This window comes from Hyla sarda, chromosome 1 (genome assembly GCF_029499605.1).
Source record: "Hyla sarda isolate aHylSar1 chromosome 1, aHylSar1.hap1, whole genome shotgun sequence".
NCBI lineage: Eukaryota > Metazoa > Chordata > Amphibia > Anura > Hylidae > Hyla > Hyla sarda.
In genome coordinates, this window is record NC_079189.1 from 6,739,198 (window position 1) to 6,764,511 (window position 25,314).

The 25,314-nt window shown below is 44.4% G+C and overlaps 1 protein-coding gene across 1 annotated transcript in view; it reads left to right on the plus strand.

Annotated features, from left to right (window-relative positions):
* LOC130299995 (vomeronasal type-2 receptor 26-like) overlaps window positions 1-25,314 on the plus strand; it is a 40,263-nt gene that overhangs the window by 9,483 nt on the left and 5,466 nt on the right. Inside the window, exon 4 of the mRNA XM_056551510.1 lies at window positions 16,951-17,074. Within this exon, the coding sequence (XP_056407485.1) occupies window positions 16,951-17,074 (124 nt within the window). The remainder of the gene's footprint in view (window positions 1-16,950; window positions 17,075-25,314) is intronic.

Below are 25,314 nucleotides of genomic sequence, written 5' to 3' on the forward strand. Positions count from 1 at the left end.
GAGGGTTGTGACTGAGGAACCCACTGACTGTTGACTGGGGGTATAAGATGTCACTTGTGATGAAGTAGATGACCGTGTTAACCAATCGATGATGGCAGATGGGTTGCTGGTCGAGACACGACCGCTAGCTGATTCTGGGAAATCAGGCCTCTCGCTGTGACTCCTGCTGCCACTTGCCCCTAGTCTGCTGCGAACTCTGCCTGCGCCTGATGAATTTAGGCCTCTGCCACTCCTCTGTGCATGTCCTGGCACTTCTCTACCTGACATACGTAGTGCGTCTAGGAGGGGGAGTACACTACGCTTCACTACGCTTAAAACAGTATTTGTCTACAACAGCAGCAGGTGTGTACTTTTGACTGGCCTTTTACAGTAACTAGGCCCTTAAGACTTTATCGGGAACAAAATGGTACAACACTTGGATGTATGTATGTGGTATGCACTTATGAGTGCAGTAGAATGCGCTCCACTGTGCTTAACAATATTTGTCTAGAACAGCAACAGGTGTGTACTTTTGGCTGCACTTTCACAGTATCTAGGCCCTTGAGAGTTTAACAGGTACAAAATAGTACACCACATAGATATAAGTATGTGGTATGCACTTATGAGGGCTGAAAAATACGCTACAGTAAGCTTAAAAAAGTATTTGAATACAACACCAGCCGGTGAGTACTTTTGCTTGGTCTTTCACAGTATCTAGGCCCTTGACAGTTTAACAGGTACAAAATAGTACACCACTTTGATGTACGTATGTGGTATGCACTTATGAGGGGAGAAAAATACGCTACAGTATGCTTAAAAAAGTATTTGAATACAACACGAGCCAATGAGTACTTATGCCGGGACATTTACAGTATATAGGCCTTTGAGAGTTTACCGGGTAAACAAATAGTAAACCATTTAGATGTAGGTATGTGGAATGCACATATGAGGGCAGAAAATGTGCTACAGTACGCTTAAAAAAGTGTTTGAGTAACACCTCAGCTTGTGAGTACTTTTGCTTGGACTTTCACAGTATCTAGGCCCTTGAGAGTTTAAAAGGTGCAAAATAGTACTCCACTTAGATGTAGGAATGTGGTACGCACTTATTAGGGCAGAAAAATGTGCTACAGTACGCTTAAAAAAGTATGTGTTCACAACACAGCAGTACACACCAGTGCTGCACCAGACAGTCGCTCAATCTCGCTCCCTTCCCTATCAGTGCTTCTAGGCAGGATTTGTGCTTGAGCTGCATCGCTGCTGTTCTGTGCAACACACTGCTCTCTGTAATAGAAAGCTGTATACAGTGACTGTGAGGTAAATCGCTGCAGTAAGAATGCTTTTCTGTGAAAGACACACTGCTCTTTGTCCCTCTGTGCAACAGAACGCTGACTTGACTAGGAGGTGAATCGCTTCCGGAAAAAGCTTCTCTGTGTAACACACAGCACAGTCTGTCCCTATAGATCTCTCTGTAGTGAAAGAATGAAGTGAATGGTCTCAATATTGCTGCCGATTATATAGGACTGTGACATCACAGGGTGACTGGCTGCATGTGATTCAGGGTCATCCCGCCTAGCCTAGTTCCTGCCTTCCCAGGATTCCTTGCCCCATGTCCTCACATGTGGATCAGCCATTTTAGATGCCCTGGAGCCTGGACAGCACTAAATGGAGTTTAATGAAGTGATTCGCGCAGATCGCGGCAATATTCGCATTAGTTGCAAATCAAATTTTTCCTGAAATTCGTAACGAATTCGGATTCTTCAGATTCGATTTGCTCATCTCTAGTGAAGACAGTTTAGGCAACAGTCATCTGGGAACAGATCCAGAATAATGTGTGATGAGGTCAGACAATATATCCCATCATACTGTATAAGAAGAGGAGAGATGAGAGCAGTCTCCATAATATCACTGATACTATGAGCTGCCGTCTTCTCTGTGTTGTTCTTCTTCCATTCTCCATGTAATACCATATACTTCTTTATTATCACATTCCGATAAGATGTTCATTTCCCTTACTATATGGATGTTTCTTCGGCTTCCTTCAATACAATTATCCTGTGATCTAAAGGAGATTGAAGTTGTTGATCATTTACAGAACAATTACCAGGATGGAGACCTCATCATCGGGGGGTTGTTGACAATAGATAACATAGTGATAAATGTAATATATCAAGAGGAATATTTCTCAAGGATTAAATGTGAAGGGTAAGTCATGATTTCATGTATGTAAAGTCTTTTGGGATGTCTTCACACACACGATCCCCAGTGGAGTTGAAGCTGTGAAATCTACAATTGCAGATTTTATAAGGCAATTCTGATGTATTTTTGATAACCTTGTAAATATTCGCAACTGCAAATTCTACAACTGCTGATCTGCAAATAAAAAGGTTAGAGAACAGTGTGACTGCTGTCAAATCTCCACCGATCTATAGATGCAATATAAGCTTCTATGTGTAATATTTCCATTAATAAATGATGAGGTGTATGGGTCAGGGATGACAATTGTCTACAGATTCCCAGACAGTGCAGACTAAAGGACAACTTCAGGGGTTCATAAAAAACACAATGATGACAACTGTACGTGACATTCTTGAAGCTGGAAGGGCTTGTACAGGTTCTTGCAATAGTTCTTCTCATCACATCATTGTTAATGCTGCTAATGTATTCATATCATAGACGTGTTACTGATGATCATCAATGCTCACTATGATACTTTATACAGTAGAGAGTATCTGTTGCTATGTTAAAGGCTTCTATAACAGTTCATACAGTAGGGACTCTGTAGTGTGACTGCTCTTAGGCCCCTTTCACACTATAAAAATTCATCCGTAATGAACGTCCATCATAAAAATAATGAAAATCGTCCGTTAAACAGCCATTAGATAATCCCTAATGGCCGTTGGAAAATCCCATTATAGTATATGAGATTTTTCTAATAGCCGTTTAAACCCATTATCGCCCGTTATTAATAATGGCTGTCATTATGTGGAGGGCGATAGTAATGGGAGAAATAGTGAGGCTCCATAGTGTAACTGATTTTAGAGTAGAGGCGCCATAGTGTGACTGCTCTTACAGTATAGACTCCATAGTGTGACTGCTCCTACAGTAGAGGCTCCATAGTGTAACTGATTTTACAGTAGAGGCGCCATAGTGTGACTGCTCTTACAGTAGAGACTCCATAGTGTGACTGCTCTTACAGTATAGACTCCATAGTGTGACTGCTCTTACAGTAAAAACTCCATAGTGTGACTGCTCTTACAGTATAGACTCCATAGTGTGACTGCTCTTACAGTATAGACACCATAGTGTGACTGCTCTTACAGTAGAGACTCCATAGTGTGACTGCTCTTACAGTAGAGGCTCCATAGTGTGACTGCTCTTACAGTATAGACTCCATAGTGTGACTGCTCTTACAGTAGAGGCTCCATAGTGGGACTGCTCTTACAATATAGACTCCATAGTGTGACTGCTCTTACAGAAAAGACTCCATAGTGTAACTGATTTTACAGTAGAGGCTCCATAGTGTGCCTGTTACATAGTTACATAGTTACATAGTTAGTACGGTCGAAAAAAGACATATGTCCATCAAGTTCAACCAGGGAATTAAGGGGTTGTTCTTACAGTATAGACTGCATAGTGTGACTGCTCTTACAGTAGAGACTCCATAGTGTGCCTGTTCTTACAGAAGAGACTCCATAGTGTGACTGCTCTTACAGTAGAGACTCCATAGTGTAACTGATTTTACAGTAGAGGCTCCATAGTGTGACTGCTCTTACGGTATAGCCTCCATAGTGTGACTGCTCTTACAGAAGAGACTCCATAGTGTGACTGCTCTGACAGTAGAGGATCCATAGCGTGATTGCTCTTACAGTATAGACTCCATAGTGTGACTGCTCTTACAGAAGAGACTCCATAGTGTGACTGCTCTGACAGTAGGGGATCCATAGCGTGATTGCTCTTACAGTAGGGACTCCATAGTGTGACTGCTCTTACAGTATAGACTCCATAGTGTGACTGCTCTTAAAGAAGAGACTCCATAGTGTGACTGCTCTTATAGTAGAGGCTCCATAGTGTAAATGATCTTACAGTATAGACTCCATAGTGTGACTGCTCTTATAGTAGAGGCTCCATAGTGTGACTGCTCTTACAGTAGATACTCCATAGTGTGCCTGTTCTTACAGAAGAGACTCCATAGTGTGACTGCTCTTACAGTAGAGACTCCATAGTGTGCCTGCTCTTACAGAAGAGACTCCATAGTGTGACTGCTCTTATAGTAGAGGCTCCATAGTGTAAATGATCTTACAATAGATTCCATAGTGGGGCTGCCTATCCAAAGGATAGGGGATACCAAGTCTGATAGGATAGGGTATAACAAGGATAGGGGATAAGGTGTGATCTCGTGGCTGGCACTGTGGCACTACCATCACAGAAGTCTGGGGCCATGCACTGGATGCTGCGGCTGGACCCTCCCGATCAGACATGTTATCCCCTATTCTTTGAATAGGGGATAACATGTCTACCAGTGAAGTACCCCTTTAAATACTGTACATTTCTAGGTGACCGTAGCAATTTTATACAGGGCTTTAGAGCACGTAGACATTGTTATACACGTGTTTTAGGGCTGTTGCTAAGTTCCTGCTTTGGTCTGAAGGAATATTCAATCAGAAGCGAGCTGTTTGAAAATACTTGTTGAGGCTGCCAGAGCAAATTTTTCAAAACTTCGCTCAACACTTCAGCTGATTTTAGGATTGTGAAATCACGAAGGGCATATACACATTTCACAGCATTATAGAAGAGATCAGCAGGAATATCTCATCTTACCTAGACCATGTAGTGAATAAATGAAGACCAGATCTCTAGTCATTCATCTCTATATACATTTATCTATTTATAGGCCAGATTTACAAGGATTCTTACACTCTCTGATTTTTCTCTTTGCCATTGATAATATTAACAAGAATCCTGACATTTTACCCAATATTACCCTGGGATATCATCTTTATGACTCTTGCTTAGATATGAAAGTGGCAGTACAACGTGTCCTACATCTTCTGTCCGGCCCGGATAAGATGATACCAAATTATTCCTGTAGGAGCCATGGCCAGCTGGCTGGTATCATTGGAGATCACCATTCATCTACCACTATTACAGCAGCACAAATCCTTGGACTATATGGATATCCTCAGGTATTGGATACTCTAGACATTGAGAAACATATTCCAAGATTTGTCTATTTAGTGCAGCGCTATTTGCGCCAGATTAATAAAAGTGGTGCTTGGAGTTTTGAAAGCCTTGGGCACTTTGTTTAATGTACAAAACCTGTGTTAAATGTAATGGTAATCACAGCTGTTAAGTAAAAAGGAGATGATGAAACCATTACAAAGCACCAGGTCCATGTCTCGGTGCTCTCACATTTGGCATGGATGCGGCACAATTATTTGGGCAACAGCCCAAACTTACAATGAGACATGCCTCTTAATAAAGTTTATATATATATATATATATATATATATATATATATATATATATATATATATATAATTTTATTACAATTTTTTTAGTAACCATTGGGGACTAATACAATTTTTTGAATTACTATAGCATTTTTGATTGATGTTATTGGTGCCATGCTTACACAGTCTGCCATGGAACTCTGTATAGTCAGAGCACTATTCTGACACCAGGGAGGAGGGTAAAGAAAATGTGCCCCCTACTCAGTGGCGTACCAAGAGGGGGGAGCGGGCGGATGGGGCGGCCCGCCCCAGGTACCACTCTCAAGGGGGGTGCCAGGGGCGGACTGACCCGCTGCCGCCGCTGCTGAGGTCCGGGACACTCGTCCCAGATCCCCAGCAGTAAGCGCTACATTCTCCTGTATGCGCGATACACGCACATACAGGAGAAGGTGTCCCCTCTGTGTGAGCCGCATCTGCAGCTACACAGAGGAGACATGACCTCCGCCCCCACTCAGCACGCAGTACAGGCGCCGGTGACGTCACTCGTCTGGCGCCTGTACTGTGGAGGGGAGAAGACACGGGCCCTGCAGCTGAGGAGATCGCTGCGTGGGATATCAGGTGAGCATCCTTTTTTATAGGGAAGAGGGAGAGTGCTCTGCATTTACCTATAGGGAAGGGGGGAGAGGGGGTGGGTTGCTCTGCATTTACTTATAGGGAAAGGGGGAGAGGGGGGGGGTGCTCTGCATTTACTTATAGGGAAGGGGGGATAGGGGGGGGTGCTCTGCATTTACCTATAGGGAAGGGGGGAGAGGGGGGGTGCTCTGCATTTACGTATAGGGAAGGGGGGGAGAGGGAGGGGGGGTGCTCTGCATTTACCTATAGGGAAGGGGGGGAGAGGGGGGGTGCTCTGCATTTACCTATATGGGAGAGGGGGGGGTGTTCTGCATTTACCTATAGGGGGAGGGGGGTTGCTCTGCATATACCTATAGGGAAGGGGGGGAGAGGGGGGTGCTCTGCATATACCTAGGGCTGGTCGGTATGACCATATATGTGTATCACTGTATTTTTTTTACTTACGGCGGTTCCACGGTATATAACGGTATTCCCCCCCAAAAAAAATCATGTGACCCGCCAGCGCTGTTCTGCCCCCCCCCTGCCCCTATCATGTGACCCGCGCGTAGTGTTCGGCTTCCCCGCCCAAAATCATGTGACCCGCCAGCACTCCCCCCAATTAATGATCAGCCCAGCGGGGTACTACTCACATATGTCAAGCACTGCCCTCCTCCTCTTTGTCGGGGGCCGCCGGCGATGGAACTCTCTGTACGCCAGTGGTCTCCAACCTGCGGACCTCCAGTTGTTGCAAAACTACAACTCCCAGCATGCCCGGACAGCCAACGGCTGTCCGGGCATGCTGGAAGTTTTAGTTTTGCAACATCTGGAGGTCCGCAGATTTGAGACCACTGCTGTATGCTGTATACCTATGCCCGGGCTGCAAAAGATACAGAAAATAAACTTTTAACTCACCCACGTCGGCCGCACGCTGGGGACGGGAACGCCGGACAGCCGTCAGCCTATCACCGGCCAGAGCGATGCCCCGCATCTGCCAGTGATAGGCTGAGCCCATTGTCATGTATGAAGCCGGCTTCTTACATGACAGTGGGCTCGGCCTATCACTGGCACGGTCGGGGCATCGCTCTGGCCGGTGATAGGCTGATGGCTGTCCGGCGTTCCCGTCCCCAGCGTGCGGCCGACGTGGGTGAGTTAAGTTTATTTTCTGTATCTTTTGCAGCCCGGGCATAGATATATAGCGTACAGCAGTGGTCTCAAACCTGCGGACCTCCAGCTGTTGCAAAACTACAACTCCCAGCATGCCCGGACAGCCAACGACAGCCAACATGCTGGGAGTTGTAGTTTTGCAACAACTGGAGGTCCGGAGGTTGGAGACCACTGGCGTACAGAGAGTTCCATCGCCGGCTGTCCGGGCATGCTGGGAGTTGTAGTTTTGCAACATCTGGAGGTCTGCAGGTTGGAGACCACTGGCATGCAGCATAGAGTTCCAGCGCCTGGCGGCCCCCAACAAAGAGGAGAGGGCAGTGCTTGACATATGTGAGTAGTAGGAGTCTTACATGTTTTACCAGTATTATTGGTCATAGAAATTTACCTACGTTAAAGTGTTTCTTACATATATACATTTTAGTTTATTGTGTGTGGGATTTGGGTGGAATAGGAGTGTGGCAGAAGATTGACGAGCTGCAGAGCCTAGCAGGGGCCCTTGCCTTTTTTTTTGGTCCGGGGGCTCCGAGTGTTGTCAGTCCGCTCCTGGGGGGAGGGGTGGGATGGGGCGTAATTAAGAGGGGGTGCGTGTGTGTGTGTGTGGGGAGGGGGGGGGGGTGCCAAACAAAGGGTCCGCCCCGGGTGCCAAATGCTCTAGGTACGCCCCTGCCCCTACTTCAATAGTATAGTAGAAATAAAAGTTATATTTTAGAATTGGGTTGTTACCTGTAGTTAGCTTTTGATCATCTTTGAGTGACTCTTCTTTTGACACAGTCCCCATGTTTCCTCTGCACTCTCCTTCTGCTTCCTAAAGGGCCACTACGTAAACCAAAATCCTTCTTCTGCCAATTAGTGTTAGTCACCTGCTTTATCAGGCACATTCACCATGTTATGATTCGGCAGGCTGGATGTGGATCCACTGTGTCAGCGAGGGATTGGCGTGGACCGTGTCGCTGGACCGGTTCTAGGGTTGCTACTGGTATTCACCAGAGCCCGCCGCAAAGCGGGATGGTCTTGCTGCGGCGGTAGCAACCAGGTCGTATCCACCGGCAACGGCTCAACCTCGCTGACTGCTGAGAAGGCGTGGGACAGAAGGACTAGGAAGAGGCAAGGTCAGACGTAGCAGAAGGTCGGGGCAGGCGGCAAGGTTCGTAGTCAATAGCAATAGCAAGAGGTCAGCTACACTGGTAAGGCAAACACTGTAATGCTTTCTCTGGCACAAAGGCAACAAGATCCGGCAAGCAAGTGAAGGGGAAGTGAGGTTAAATAGACAGGGAGCAGGTGGAGGCTAATTAGACAGATTGGGCCAGGCACCAATCATTGGTGCACTGGCCCTTTAAATCTTAGAGAGCTGGCGCGCGCGCGCCCTAAGGAGCGGAGCCGCGCGCGCCAGGACGAGACAGCCGGGGACCGGGACAGGTGAGAGACTTGGGATGCGATTCGCGAGCGGGCGCGTCCCGCTATGCGAATCGCATCTCACCGGCAGTGTCAGTGCAGCGCTCCCGGTCAGCGGGTCTGATCGGGGCGCTGCAGAGAGAGAAACGCCGCGAGCGCTCCGGGGAGGAGCAGGGACCCTGAGCGCTCGGCGTAACAGTACCCCCCCCCCTTAGGTCTCCCCCTCTTTTTGTCCGGATGTCTCTCCAAATGGGACGAGGACATTGGGAGCGATTGTAGAGTCTCCTTCTGGAGGACAGTGAAGTCCTGGGTATGGTCATCAACGGCAGGCAGTTCAGAAGGAATGGGAATGGGGAGGGGGGGGCAGAGGGTGAAGCTTGGTACGGGGCAGAGTGTTACCAGGACGGGGGCTATGAGGGGGCAAAGCATAGTCCTGATAGGCCTTGGGGGGACCAGGTGTAGGAGGAGGCACTGAGGCTTGCCTGACGGGACTGGGAGCAGACGTGAGGCATTTTTTGTGGCAAGAAGTACCCCAGCACTTGATTTCCCCGGTGGTCCAGTCAAGGGTAGGAGAGTGGCGTTGGAGCCATGGCAGACCGAGGAGGACTTCAGAGGTGCAGTTGGGCAAAACAAAAAATAAATTTTTTTCGTGATGCAGTCCAATGCTCATGAGCAGGGGTTCTGTGCGGTAAAGCACGGTGCAGTCCAATTTAACTCCGTTGACCGAGGAAATGTAGAGCGGCTTGGCGAGACGGGTCACAGGGATGTTGAACTTATTAACAAAAGAGACCAGAATAAAATTTCCCGCAGAACCAGAGTCCAAGAACGCCATTGCTGAGAAGGAAGAGTTGTCAGAAGGAGAAATCCGTACGGGCACAGTGAGACGTGGAGAAGCAGACTTCAGACCAAGAGACCCCACTCCCACGTGAGCTGGGTGCATGCGTGCGTTTCTCTGACGTGGAGGACGAATAGGGCAATCCACCAAGAAATGTTCGGTACTAGCGCAGTACAGACATACATTTTTATCTCTGCGGCGAGTCCTCTCTTCATGGGTCAGGCGAGACCGATCCACTTGCATAGCCTCCTCGGCGGGAGGCACAGGGGTAGATTGCAAAGGATACTGAGAGAGAGGTGCCCAGAGATCAAGGTCTTTTTCCTGGCGGAGCTCCTGGTGTCTTTCAGAAAAACGCATGTCAATGCGGGTGGCCAAATGGATAAGTTCATGCAGGTTGGCAGGAATTTCTCATGCGGCCAGCACATCTTTGATGTTACTGGATAGGCCTTTTTTAAAGGTCGCGCAGAGGGCCTCGTTGTTCCAAGATAGTTCTGAGGCGAGGGTACGAAATTGGATGGCATATTCGCCTACAGAAGAATTTCCCTGGACCAGGTTCAGCAAGGCAGTTTCGGCAGAAGAAGCTCGGGGTGGTTCCTCGAAGACACTACGAACCTCAGCGAAGAAGGACTGTACAGTGGCAGTGACAGGATCATTGCGGTCCCAGAGCGTTGTGGCCCATGACAGGGCCTTCCCAGACAGGAGTCTGATCACGAAAGCCACCTTCAACCGTTCTGTAGGAAATTGGTCCGACAACATCTCCAAATGTAGGGAACATTGTGACAGGAAACCACGGCAAAGTCTAGAGTCCCCATCAAATTTGTCCGGCAGGGACAAGCAGAGGCCAGGAGCGGGCACTCGCTGTGGAGGAGGTGCAGGAGCTGACGGAGGAGCTGGTTGCTGCTGTAGCTGTGGCAGAAGTTGCTGTAGCATGGCGGTCAACTGCGACAGCTGCTGTCCTTGATGGGTGAACTGTTGTCCAAGTTGCTCTATCTGTTGAGACTGCTGGGTGACCACCGTGGTAAGGTCAGCGGTAACTGGCAGCGGGACCTCAGCGGGATCCATGGCCGGATCTACTGTTATTATTCGGCAGGCTGGATGTGGATCCACTGTGTCAGCGAGGGATTGGTATGGACCGTGTCGGTGGACCGGTTCTAGGGTTGCTACTGGTATTCACCAGAGCCCGCCGCAAAGCGGGATGGTCTTGCTGCGGCGTTAGCAACCAGGTTGTATCCACCGGCAACGGCTCAACCTCGCTGACTGCTGAGAAGGCGTGGGACAGAAGGACTAGGCTGAGGCAAGGTCAGACGTAGTCAATAGCAATAGCAAGAGGTCAGGTACACTGGTAAGGCAAACACTGTAACACTTTCTCTGGCACAAGGCAACAAGATCCGGCAAGCAAGTGAAGGGGAAGTGAGGTTAAATAGACAGGTAGCAGGTGGAGGCTAATTAGACAGATTGGGCCAGGCACCAATCATTGGTGCACTGGCCCTTTAAATCTTAGAGAGTTGGCGCGCGCGCCCTAAGGAGCGGAGCCGCGCGCGCCAGGACGAGACAGCCGGGGACCGGGACAGGTGAGAGACTTGGGATGCGATTCGCGAGCGGGCACGTCCCACTATGCGAATCGCATCCCCGCCGGCAGAGTCAGTGCAGCGCTCCCGGTCAGCGGGTCTGACCGGGGCGCTGCAGAGAGAGAAACGCCGCGAGCGCTCCGGGGAGGAGCAGGGACCCGGAGCGCTCGGCGTAACACACCAGCTCCCCTCTGTCTATGCAATAGGTTCCAAGTGTCCTGGAAAGATGTTAATTTGTTAGCGGATCGTGTAACAGTGTTTTTCACCCTGATCTCTTCTCTTTCTACTGTCCTGTTCTCTGCTGGCCATCTATGTCTGACCTTGGTCTGTTCCTGATCAATGAATCTCTGCTATCCATGTTGACCTTTTTCTGGGAAATAGACCACACCTGTATCTATCATATGGATTCTCTGATTTTGTGTATGACAAATGTGCTTGTATACAGAGTTTTAGTTTACCTAGAATTTCTCTGTCATCTACATCACAAGAAGCATCTATACAGACTGTTTTTTTCTATCTTTGTGATTCAGATCAGCTATGGAGCCACTGACCACTCTCTATCTGATAGACGCCTCTATCCACATGTTTTCCGCACAGTCCAAAGTCACCATGTCCACAATACGGTCATAACCAAACTGTTGAAGCACTTTGGCTGGACCTGGGTTGGGATCATAGTATCGGATGATGATGTTGGAGAAAATGAGCTGCAGATACTAACAAAGTACATGAGAGAACACGGGATCTGTGCCGCCTTCACCATAAAACTTAAAAATGAAAATGCCCACTATGATGATCAGACTTTCTCTTTATTACAGGATTCACAAGTCAGTGTCATTATAATGTGTGGGACTTACTATGGCTATGGAAGTCAAATACTAATTCAATATAGACTTGTATTTGTGAACAAAACTCTTATCTTTCCTCCATCCTGGGCCTCCAGTTCCATCATTACAGATTATCAGTATTCAGAACTGAATGGAAGTCTAGCAGTGGAATTTTCATCACAATCTTTTCCAGGAGTCGAAGATTTTGTGAAAAACTACAGGAATTTACCCAATATATACAACAGTGTTATGACTGATTTCTTCTGGAAAACCCTAGATTTAATATCAGGAAAAAATAAAGATTCCTTCATTTCCATTAATGTCACCTATGAAGAAGAAAACTACAGTGAAATACATACTATACCAAGTCTGAGGTATCGCCTCTCATCAGGCATCTTTCCAAGATTGTATTATGCAGTAGAAGTGCTGGCAAAAGCTCTACATGAATTGTTCTTATATATAAAAGACAAATATCAAGAAAATTCAATAACTGGCCTTTTTCAACACACACAGAAGTTACAGCGCTACATACAGGTGATGAAGTCTTCACTGGATCCAATGAGACCTTCATATTACTTTAATGAACAAGGGGAAGCTGTACATCCATATAAGATAGTAAATCATTTCCTTATATGCAAGGAAACAGGAATCGATGCATGTCAGGTTGAAGTAGGAAATTTTACACCATGGGCGATCAGTGTTGAAAAGCTTTACATGAATAACCAGAATATAACATGGAGATGCACAGGAGAGGTAAGAAGAGGGTCACAAAATCATGTTGTTGTGAAAAGCTGCTAATCTCCCAGCGAACATCTTAGAACATCTGGAGTTTACAGATAAATTAAGAAAGGACACGTGTCTAGTTTACATATGGAATTAATCTACATAAGTACCTTTGTAAATACATTCTAATTAGAGTTGAGCAAGCTTTTCGAAAAAGTTTAGTTTGCAGCATATAGTTTCTTCGAGAAATGACAATGAAATAAGCCTCAAAACACATGTATAACACTGTAAGGGCCACCTATGAATGTATTCAAGTAGTTTTAAAGTGGTTTAAGGCTACGTTATTGTCACAATTTCGGTGACAGTTTCCCCCTAACCCCTTAAGGACCCAGCCCATTTTCACCTTAAGGACCCGGGCATTTTTTGCTCATCTGACTACAGTCACTTTAAGTATTAATAACTTTGGGATGCTTTTACTTTTCATTATGATTCCGAGTTAGTTTTTTCGTGACATAGTCTATTTTATGTTAGTGGTAAAATTTCGTCAATACTTGCATAATTTCTTGGTGAAAAATTCCAAAATTTTATGAAAAATTTGAAAAATTAGCTTTTTTTTTACTTTGAAACTCTCTGCTTATAAGGAAAATGGACATCCCAAATAAATTATTTATTGATTCACATATTCAATATGTCTACTTTATGTTGGCATCATAAAGCTGACATGTTTACATCAGAGGGCTTCAATGTACAGCAGCAATTTTCCAATTTTTCACAAAATTTTCAACATCGTAATTTTTCAGGGACCAGTTCAGTTTTGAAGCACATTTGAGGGGCCTTCATATTAGAAATACCCCATAAATGACCCCATTATAAAAAGTGCACCCCTGAAAGTATCCAAAATTACATTCAGTAAGTGTGTTAACCCTTTAGGTGTTTCACAGGAATAGCAGCAAAGTGAAGGAGAAAATTCAAAATCTTCATTTTTTAACGCATGTTCTTGTAGACCCAGTTTTAGAATTTTTACAAGGGGTAAAATGTGAGAAATCACCCTAAAATTTGGAACCCAATTTCTCTTGAGTAAGGAAATATCTCATATATTTATTTCTAGTGCTCTGTGGGTGCACTAGAGGGCTCAGAAGGGAAGGAGCAACAATGGGATTTTGGAGAGTGAGGTTTTCTGAAATGGTTTTTGGGGGGCATGTCACATTTAGGACGCCCCTATGGTGCCAGAACAGCCAAAAAAACTAAAAAAAAAACAAAAAAACACATAGCATACTATTTTGGAAACCACAACCCTCATGGAACGTAACAAGGGGTCCAGTGAGTCTTAACACCCCACAGGTGTTTCACTACTTTTCGTTAAAGTTGGATGTGTAAATGAATTTTTTTTCACTACAATGCTGTTTTTTCCCCAAATTTTACATTTTTACAAGGAGTGATAGGAGGAAATGCCCCCCCAAAATTTGTAACCCCATCTCTTTTGAGTATGGAAATACCCCATGTGTGGACGTCAAGTGCTCTGCTGGCGAACTACAATGCTCAGAGAGTCACATTTGGCATTTGAAAAGCAAATTTTGCTGACATTTTTGTGGGGCATGTCACTTAGGAAGCCCCTATGGTGCCCGAACAGGAAAAAAAAAAACACATGGCATACTATTTTGGAAACTACACCTCTCAAGGAATGTAACAAGGGGTACAGTGAGCCTTAACACCCCTCATGTGTTTGACAACTTTTCATTAAAGTCAGATGTGTAAATGAGAAAAAAAATGTCACTAAAATGCTGTTTTTTCCCTAAATTTTACATTTTTTACAAGGGGTAATAGGAGAAAATGCCCCCCAAAGTTTGTAACCCCATTTCTTCTAAGTATGGAAATACTCCATGTGTGGACGTCAAGTGCTCTGCTGGCTCACTACAATGCTCAGAAGAGAAGGAATGCCATTGAGATTTTGGAGAGAGAATTTGGGTGGAATAGAAGTCAGGGGCCATGTGCGTTTACAAAGCCCCTCCCGTGGTGCCAGAACAGTGGACTCCCCCACATGTGACCCCATTTTGGAAACTACACCCCTCACAGAATTTAATAAGGGGTGCAGTGAGCATTTATACCCCACTAGCGTTTAACAGATCTTTGGAACAGTGAGCTGAGCAAATAAAAAATTTAATTTTTAATTTTCACGGACCACTGTTCCAAAAATCTGTCAGACACCTGTGGGGCGTAAATGCTCACTGTACCCCTTATTACATTATGTGAGGGGTGTAGTTTCCAAAATGGGGCCACTGTTTTGGCACTATGGGGGCTTTGTAAACACACGTTGCCTTCAATTCCGGACAAATTTTCTCCCCAAAAGCTTAATGGCACTCCTTCTTTTCTTAGCATTGTAGTTTGCCCGCAGAGCCCTTTACATCCACATATAGGGTATGTTCTTACTCTTACTAGAAATGGGGTTACAAATTTTGCTGGGCTTTTTTTCCCTATTTCCCCTTGTGAAAATAAAAAATTTAGGGTAACACCAGCATTTTAGTAAAAAAAAAAAAAATAATTTTTTTTTTTAATTCTTCAATCCAACTTTGACGAAAATTCGTCAAACACCTGTGGGGTGTTAAGGCTCACTATACCCCTTGTTACGTTCTGTGAGGGGTTTAGTTTCCAAAATGGGGTCACACATGGGTATTTATTTTTTTGAGTTTATATCAGAACCGATGTAAAATCAGCCACCCCTGTGCAAATCACCAATTTAGGCCTCAACTGTGCACTCTCAATCCTGAGCCTTGTTGTGCGTCCGCAAAGCATTTTATGCCCACATATGGGGTATTTCCGTACTAAGGAGAAATTGCGTTACAAATTTTGTTGGTCTTTTTTTCCTTTTATCTATCGTGAAAATAAAAAGTATGGGGCAACACCAGCATGTAAGTGTAAATTTTTTTATTTTATTTTTTAACACTGACAGTCTGGTGTAGACCGCAACTTTTCCTTTTCATAAGGGGTAAAAGGAGAAAAAGCCCCCCAAAATTTGTAAAGCAATTGCTCCCGAGTACAGAAATATCCCATATGTGGCCCTAAACTGTTTCCCTGAAATAGGACATGCTGGGAGATGTAGTTACACAACAGCTGGAGGTACCTAACTACAACTCCCAGCTCTACAGCCGTTTGCTGTTTGTGCATGCTGGGACTTGTAGTTTTGCAAGATTTAGAGGGCTACGGTTTAGAAACCACCGCACAGTGATCTCCAAACTGTGGCCCTCCAGATGTTGCAAAACTACAAATCCCAGCATGCCCAAACAGAAAACAGCTGTCTGGGCATGCTGGGAGTTGTAGTTTTGAAACATCTGGAGGGCTTCAGTTTAGAGACAACTGTATAGTGGTCTCCAAAGTGCAGCCCTCCAGATGTTGCTAGGCAACAACTCACTGGCTTCCTTAGTTGCAGGATCGTCACCCGCCCCTGCCGATCGGCGCCTGTAAGTGACCTCCACTGCCGCTGCCGGTCACAGGACAGTTCCCCTGTTCTGTCTGGATTACCGTGGGTTGGCAGAATGGGGGAACAAAACTTTAACCCCTTTGCCCCCGATCTGCTATTGGTCAGTCACTTCTGACTGACCAATAGCAGGGATAGGAGGGGTGGCACCCCTCCCACCTCACTCCTATCCCTTCAGGGGGATCGGGGGTGTCTTGGGCAACCACGATCCCCCTTATTTTCCGGGTCACCGGAGACCCGTATGACCCAGAATTGCAGAAGATCGCCGGTCTGAATTGACCCCCCCCCCCCCAAGGGGTTTGCACATGGTGCCTGCTGATAGACATCAGCAGTCATCCCGGTCCAGTCCCCACCCGGCACGGGGCAGGGACCGGAATTCCAACAGGAGATTAGGTACGACCTGGGTCTTTAAGTACCAGGGCGTCGGGGCATACATGTACGCCCTGGGTCCCTTAGTGGTTAATGACTGTTTCAGTGATGAATGATTATCACTTGTTAGGTCTAATTGGTAAATTATACATCTGACTGTAGTCGTACTTAATCCTTATGTTTAAGTGGACCTGGAAAAATGTATGCTGTTGAGGGTGGTCATCAATATTTTGTAAATCGATGGAAAGATTTAAAAAATAAAAAAAACTATTATCACTTTTATTTTGGAAGCATTCTTATTTTGTTGTATTTTCTCACCTGCCTAAATCTTTTGCACAGTACTTTACACTTAGAGGGGAATTCATCATTCCCAGTGCCAGTTCAATGTGACAAAGTTTAACAAAATTATTATAATTTTTTTTTTTTGCACAAGTTCCATTTCTACTAAATGTTTCTGTGGGATCTTTTTTGTGTAAATACGGGGCTTGCTAATTTGCCTCTCTAATAAACTATTTTCCTAGTCTCAGTCCTTCCTGTAAATCTTCTTTGTCTTTTCATTCAGATCCCAGTATCCCGCTGCTCAGACCCATGTTTACCGGGAAGCTGGAAAAAAGCAAGACCAACAATCAATACCTGCTGCTATGACTGTGTCCCATGTTCGGAAGGAGAGATATCCAATATAACCGGTACATGGTAATATAAGAAATAGTTCTGTCTTACCAATGGTCAGGGACATAACAGTAGGCGTGTCACCTGTGAGTTATTGGATGTAACTGCACTGTAATCACTTATACAGTCTGCACAGCCCCTAGACTGGGGAATGTAGTAAGCCAAGATGTACACAGTATTATGTGTATCACCACTCACTTTACTTCTTCTAGTGCTGAGATACAAGTGAGTGCAGTATATAAAGCATAGTATATAAATGGGGTTGAGCCAGCACCTGAATAAAAATCATCCTTTATTGATAAAGCATGGCCATGACTAAAGGTCTCACTACCTGGAACGTGTCGGCAGTATGAGGACATCTCCTCGCTGTACCCATTCCCATGTTGTCCTAATGTGATTCTGATAAGGATGGTCCGAGTGGGGGCTTTCAAATGTGATTGACTGTGCTGCTATATATTTTGCTAAGTTTCGACATAAAAAATATACACCACACAGGGGATGTTGGTATACACTCTTTCTTAGCAGGGAACTCAGCTGTTCCCCAAAGAGTTCTGCTTTATTACAGGAAGTACAGTTGGTTTTTACATTGTATGAAGAAGGAGGTTTAGTGAGGTTTAGTTACGACATCACAATTAGCATGTTACATTTTGATTGGTTGTTCGATTATTTATGGACATTTATCAATGGGTTTAGTCAGGTTTTCTTTACTATAATTGTCGCAAAATTGTCGCAACTGCGACTACGCGATTTTTCGTGCGACATTTTGACTGGAAAGCGAGAAAAGCAAGTTTTCCCAAACTTAACTATGTAGTAATAATTTTAAAATGGACTACGGGTAGTCAGGTATTTATTAACTGCGACAGTCGCAACTGCGCAAAAAAAAGTCGCAACAGCGTTAAAAATTGACTAAATTTACTCCAGCTCAAACATGGAGCAGAAAAAGCTACTACCAAAGTAAAAAAGTAAAAATTGCTTACGTGAAAGAAAATTATCAACAGGCTGAAACCAGTTGATAAATACGTTACACATAAGCAAATCAAAAGTAAGGAAAAAACTACTAAAAAAAAGAATACATAAGCAAACATTGATAAATGTCCCTCATTGTGTCCATATATATTAGCATATCTAGTGTCCATTAATTTCTTGGCAGAAGTTCTCTGTTCATCAGATATTCGGTCTTTCTACTCCCGCATGGGGTCATCTCAAGGCCTCAATCCGGAGTCACGAGCAGATAGTATTCTGATGTATATGGGTTATAAGGTAGGGAACAAATATATTTTTCCAGCAGCAATGGCATATTAGTATTAGTATATTGTTCAGTCATTAGAAACATAAGGGTCATCCCTATCAATTCCCCCCTAAAAGATAATTGTTACCATACACAACATCTCTCCCTATGGTGCATTCTGCCTAAAAGTCCCAGGTTCAGGCGGAAAAAAAATAAAACAGGTAAGGGATGCTTCACTGATTTGAGATGAGCGGCCCCTGGTGAACCGCCCCCCTTTGTACTCAGACTTGTCCTTTACCTGGGACTTTTATGTTCACCCTACTCTGCCGGGTTTGCACTTGCACCATTGGCATACAGGATGGTTGTTCTCCTGGGGGAATTCTCTCGGTCATGCTTGGTTCAGATCAATTAGGTTCAGATAAGCTGAAATAGTAGGTTCAATATCCACATACATTATTCCTGTTTGAAATGCGGCCTCTACAGTGGAGATTGTTTTCTGTACACAGGGGACTACGCAACATCTAATTGTCATTTTCTGTAGTAGAGATTTGTCAGTATTGTCTTTTCTTCTATTGGCACTGTGTGGTCTATAGTCCCAGTCAGTCCCTGTGTTCCATCCATCCCACTGCTCTCCAATAGTCACAGTTGTTCCCCCCAGTAGTCATCCGTGATTTGGGTATATTGAATTGTCATCCCCATACATAAGACATTGTTTTGGCACCTCGGGACAATTCACTATGTCACAGTAGTCAAATTTAAAGGCAGTCACTTGGGCACTGGAAGAGTTATCAAAATGTGGGATACAACTCTTGGGTCATTGTCAAGTTAGCCCAGTTGTGTGGTGGGGTCGGATTGAGTTGCTGGGTTGGTACTCCACTTATGCGAAAAAGGATCTGTATCAGAAGCATGGTGTAGGAACCCTCTTGCAGCGTGAGACATATCCATGTTGATTCTCCTTCCAGTTCCACTGAAGTCAGAGTCCTCAGTAATAACAAGGACCTTCAAATCTAGGTTCCAGCGGCCCCTTACGTGTCTTTTCACAAGGACAAACTCTGCAGATTGTGACTTCCTGGTTCAGCGTTTGGATCTGGAATGGAAGAATAAAACTGCAACATGTGTTACTTTCAGCTCCTTACACAGTGTGTAAACATTACAAACTATAATTTCCTGCACTGAGGGTAGTAACATCCTAGTTTAGGGACCCCCCCAAGAGTGTCTCATATGGGGATAGACCTGATGGCTGTCGGGGTGTGTTTCTAACAGAATACAAAGCTATGGGCAGCACTTCTGGTCATGAAAGCGACAGATCTTTACTGGCTTTTAGGATTTTGTTCTTTAGGGTGCCATGTATTCTTTCAACTTTCCCACTACTCTAGGATGATATGGGGCATGGAGTTTGAGGTCTGCTTTCCCCATATCTGCAATGACAGTCGGTCCTTGGTCGCTTTCAATTAGTTCAGGGATTCCAAATCTGCATACCAGTTCCGCTAGTAGTTTCTTTACAGTAGTCTTTGCTGTAATATTAGTGACTGGGTAGGCTTCTGGCCATCCTGAGAACATCTCCACTGCTACTAGTACGTACTCAATTTTCCAATTTTGGGCAATTGCATGTGGAATTGGATAGCAAGGTTTGGCCAATTGTTTCTTCGGAGTAACTTCTGTTCTTCCAGGGTTACAGGTGGTGCAAATGTCACATCCCTTGACATGTTGTTCAACTGCAGTTGTTATTCCTGGTGCAAGGTAGATTTCGAGTTGATAGAAGTGATCATTTTTTTTTTTTTTCTTCTGTGGGTGACTCCCTGAGCCCATAGAGTCACCTCCGGGTAAAGGGCTTGGGGAAGACAAATCTTGTTTGCTTTTCTTCATAAGCCATCTTATTCACTGAGTTTGGCTCCCTTTTTCTCCTATATTCTCTTTCCCTTGTCCAAGGCTTGAGTCTGGAACTGTTTTAGTGTCTTGAGTCCGTGGTTTTCCCTTTCCTCTTCTGGTTCTTCTGATCCTTTCTTCTGTCTTCTTGGCACCACGAATACCCCTGGTTCCTCTCGAGCAAGGGGCATTATTGCAGTTTCTTTAGCTGCTTGGTCTGCCAAGAAACTTCCTTCGGCTTCTTCAGAGTCCAATCTTCCGTGCGCTTTGACTTTGATGATTGCCACTTCTTCAGGCAATTTTAAGACTTCAATCAGGGTCCTGACAGCTTCAAAATTCTTTATAGGGGTTCCACTTGCAGTCATGTACCCCCTCAAGGCCCCTTTTAATCCAAAGGCCAACCCCACTCCATGACCATAGGCAGAGTCCGTGTAAATGTTGGCGGTTTGTCCTTCCAAAATGCGGCAGGCTTCAGCTAAGGCAATGAGTTCCACCTCTTGTGCTGAAACATGGGAAGGGAGTAGTCTTGCAAGCAGAACTTCGAACGGGAGAAACGTGAGGTCTCCATTTCCATAACCTCTAAGCAATTGTGCTCAGGATCACCAAGGTCTCCATTATTTTGTTCAATTAGTTTTTCTTCCTCATCCCCCCTCGAGAGAGGAAGCTGGGTAGCTGGATTGAGGATTGTGCATCTCTGAAGGGTGACATTATCTGGGAGTAAGAGAGAGCTCACTTGTCTTGTAGAGAAAGTGGATTTCTTTGACATTGTATTAGAATAGCTTTCAGGTCATGTGAAGCGAGGATAATGCTAGAATGTCCAAGAATGATGTCGGAAGTCCTGTCCAAAAGGTCTTTAGCTGCTATCACAGCTCAAAGGCAGGTGGGTGCAGTTTGTGCAACAGGATCTAGTCTGCATGAGTAGTTTCCCAAAGTTCTCAATTTGTCTCCATGTTTTTTGTGTAAGGACACTAGAGGCATGGCCCTTTGCTTTTAGACAGAAACATATAAAACGGTAGTTCATAGCTCGGGATGTCAAGTGCAGGAGCGGACATGATAAGGTCTTTTAGGCGGTTCAAACACTGTATGGCTTTCCATCAAAGTGGTTGCTTCTGAGATATAGTTGGAATGGCATCATACAGAGGATACAGCAGTGTTGAGGCATCCGGAATCCATTGTCGTCAGTATGTGATCAGACCATGAAAGGCTTGTAGTTGCTTAACAGTTGTAGGTATAGGAGTCTCTTGTATGGTTTGCTTCCTGTCTTCTGCCAGGTGCTTAACACCTTGAGAGATACAATGTCCTAGGAAGACTACTTTTTGTTGTGCCCATTAAACTTTTCCAAGGGACACCATATAGTTGATTGAAGCAAGGAAAGATAGTAGATCCAGTGAAGTCGAGGCACACTCATCTTGTGATGTGGCCCAAAGTAGAAGGTCATCCACGTATTGAAGTAAAGTCCCAATATGATGGGCTCCTACCCATAGATCCCGACAGGTGGATAAGGCTTGAGAAAAGTGATTGAGAACAATGGGAGTATCTAGAATTGTGGCAGCATTAACGGCACGAAGATCATGGACCATGTGGAACTTCTTAGGTTGTCCTCTTGGGGTCTTCTTCTTGACTGGAACAAGGAGTGTTTGCTGGGGAAACACATTTGATTTACGCTCCATTCTTGAGAAGAGTTGTAATTTGTTCAGATAGAGAAGCTTCTTGATTGGCTCTTAGAGAATATTGGGGTACTTTTGGAATCTTGGCACAGAGTTTCAAAAAGATCTTAACAGGTTGGACAGGCAAGAGTCCAATAACATCTGGGCCTTTGGACCAGACATGGTCAGGAATTTGTTGCAGGTAGACATTGGGTATAGTCTTTGTTGGGATGTCAATGACCATCAGTGAAGAGGCTTTCAGGACGCAAAAGTTCTTCAGGTGTAAATGCTTGGGCTAATTCAACGTGCATCCCATTATCCTCATTTTTATTGGTGGCTTCCAGTTTCAAGAGTAAGGCTAGGATTCCACTGAGATTTTTGCCCTGCCATTTTTTGGGCTTAAAAAAGCCAGAAAAAAGGCCAGAAAAACTGACAGTTTTTCCCTGCGTTTTGTCTTGCTTTTTTACCTTTGTGTGGAATTTACCTCTTTTGGCCCCCTTTGGCGTTTTTTGTACAAAAATAGTTGGGTACCAAAAAAAAATAAAATAAACAGGCAGTAGGGATGTATAAAAATGTATTTAACTAAACGGTTTTTTTATAACAAAATTTTTATACATTTTTTATAAAGCGTGTGTGTGTTTAACTTTTTTTTTACATTTTTTTTTTACATTTTGTATGTAGTACTACTACTCCCAGCATGGAACACACTGTTCCATGAGGGAATTAGTAATACCTGTTATAATAGACATATCGCCCCTGGTGTCAGTCTGACACCCGATGCGATTGTCCGTAATATAGCAGAGATGCGGAGCGGCTCTATACAGCGCTCACATCTCTGCTCTGCACTCCGGCCAGTGATGTGAATAGAACATCATTCATATTTTCCGCCCAGAGCTGTGATTGGCCGAATGGTTGCAGCCAATCACAGCTCTGAGAGAAATATCAATGAGTGAGTATAGTGCAGAGGAGGGATGCGAGCGCTGTATACAGCCGCTCCATCTCTGCAATAGACAGGACGATCACATCGGGTGTCAGTAGTGTGATGTGTTCTTACCTGCAGTTACTACCACTCTGCTCCATGCTGGGAGCTGTAGTACCTGCATTAATAGACAGATCGCAGCAAGTGTAATTTCTGACACATGATGCAATCTGTCTATTAATGCAGGTACTACAGCTCCCAGTATGGAGCAGAGTGTGCTCCATGTTGGGAGTAGTAGTACATGTAGTTAAGAACAGATCACAGAGGGTATCACTATTGACACCCGCTGTGATCCTCCTGTATAATGTATAGATGCAGCGGCAGCTCTCCCATGGTCCCCTGCCCTGCCCTATATATATATATATATATATATATATATATATATATATATATATACACATGTTTCTTTTTCCCACAGAGAGCAGTGATTGGCTGGAACCATCTGGCCAATCACAGCTCTCTGCAGGAAATATGAATAGGTGCATATATATTCGTCAGTGCAGGGGTTCATAGAAGAGCGGCCGCATCTATACACTATACAGGAGGATCGCAATGGTCGATCTGTCAATTAGTACAGGTACTACTACTCCCATCATGGAAAAGTGTGTTCCATGCTGGAAGTAGTAGTACTACCTAAAAAATTTTGGAAAAAAGTGAAAACCACACACACACACTACATTTTTATTCTTGTTGGCTACATTTTTAGTGCTTTACCCGCCCACATAAATTGATCCCTGTTTAAAAATGTATAAACATTTCGTAATAAAAAAGATACATTTCGTTAGATACAATTTTTTCCATCACTACTGTATATTTTATATTATTATTTTTTAATGGCACCCTACGAAATTTTAATAAAAAAGGTATCTCCATCACTTTTTTGGATCGCTAAAGTCCAAAAAAGAATAAAAAACGCCTGCAAAAACGCAAAATTTAAAACCAACATGCCGTTTTTCTTGGCGTTTTTGCTCTCCCATAGACTTCTATGGGACGAAAACGCCACGATTTCAGGGCAAAGAACGCCAAACTAGGTTTTGTTTGGCGTTTTGAAAATCCAGCCTCTGAGCCCGAAATTGCTGAAAAACGCCAAAAGGATTTAAAAAAACGCCAAACTGAAAAACACCAAATGAATCTCGCATTTTGCAGTTTACTATTGACTTGCAGCTAACATTTGGACACAGCGTTTTTTCGCTGAAAAAACTCTGTGCGGGAAAATTGGCGTTTTTTTTACTGCGTTTTTGCAACAACAAAAAAAGCTCAGTGGAATTCCAGCCTAAATCTCAGATCCGGATTTTTTGACAATTTCTATATGAGACATGATTAACTGGATTCTCTTGAGTTATTCTGTTGTCGGGTCTTCATTGTTGATTCATCCTGGAGTGGTTTGGGTGTCCAGAGCGAGGTCCAGATTGTTGTCGGTCCATATTATGACAGTTTTGGGACATCATTGGCCTTACAGTGGCTGAATCCATTCAGTAGATGGAAGGAAGAGGTTTGGATCTTCAGCATCTCTGGACATGTCCGATTTTACCACATCTGTAGCAGATGATCGTTCTGATGGGTGATCTTCGAGGGGGATTATTCGGAACACAGTACCAAGCATGAACAGTTTGGAACTAAGGGACATAATTCTAAACCGGGTATTGTGCTGTAGCATTAAGCATCAGCAGTGCATCTTGACAGATTGACACATCCAAGCTCTTCTTAGTAGATGCCACTTCAGTTTGTTTTTCAATAGCTTTGACAATGAGTAAGAGCTGCTTTGGTTCAAGTGTCACATATTCAGACCTAGTGTCCGTAAGCCTTTTCTTGGTAGCATCATGGAGGCCAGTAACAAAGGTGCTAATGAAGAGTATCTTATGGAAGTTGCTTCCTAGGTCATAACCTTGATCCTGGAACAGATTAAGTAGTCTGGGGAAAAACTTTTCAGCTGATTCCGTAGGTTCCTGAGAGGCATCAGAGAAATTGGTGGAGCTTGAAGCTAGTCTGTCTCCGACCCAGGTTTGTAGTTGTCGGCAGAATTCTATTCCAGAAGAGTATGTCTCCTCGTCCACAATAGCAGAACTATCAAAGCTGGCGGAAATGATAGGTCAGAAGGCGTCTCCAGTTCTGATAGAGACTAGATTATATAAATCCTTCCATACTGATGAATAGGTTTGTTGGATTTGCTTGATTCTTCTGTAGAAAGACATTGGCTGTTTTTTTGGGTCAGGTAGTTGGGCTACGAGATTATTTACTTGCACTGAGGTAAACGGAACATATTTATTAAGAGTTTCTGAACGATGTTTCTCAGACCCTTTATTTCCACCACTATAGGTAAGTGGTATTGACATAGTTTGCGGCGGACTGGATTCACCGAAACTATGCAGGAGATCTCTGGAATCATCGGGCTGTATGGGCAAGAGTTTAGATGGCGTGGATCTGGGTAATCCATGTTGCAGGTTATCTGAATCATCATCTGGCATTGGGTGTTTACCCAAAAGGTTAGGTTTCTTGAACAAGATGACAGCATCCACCAGAGCTTTGACTGTCTCGTAT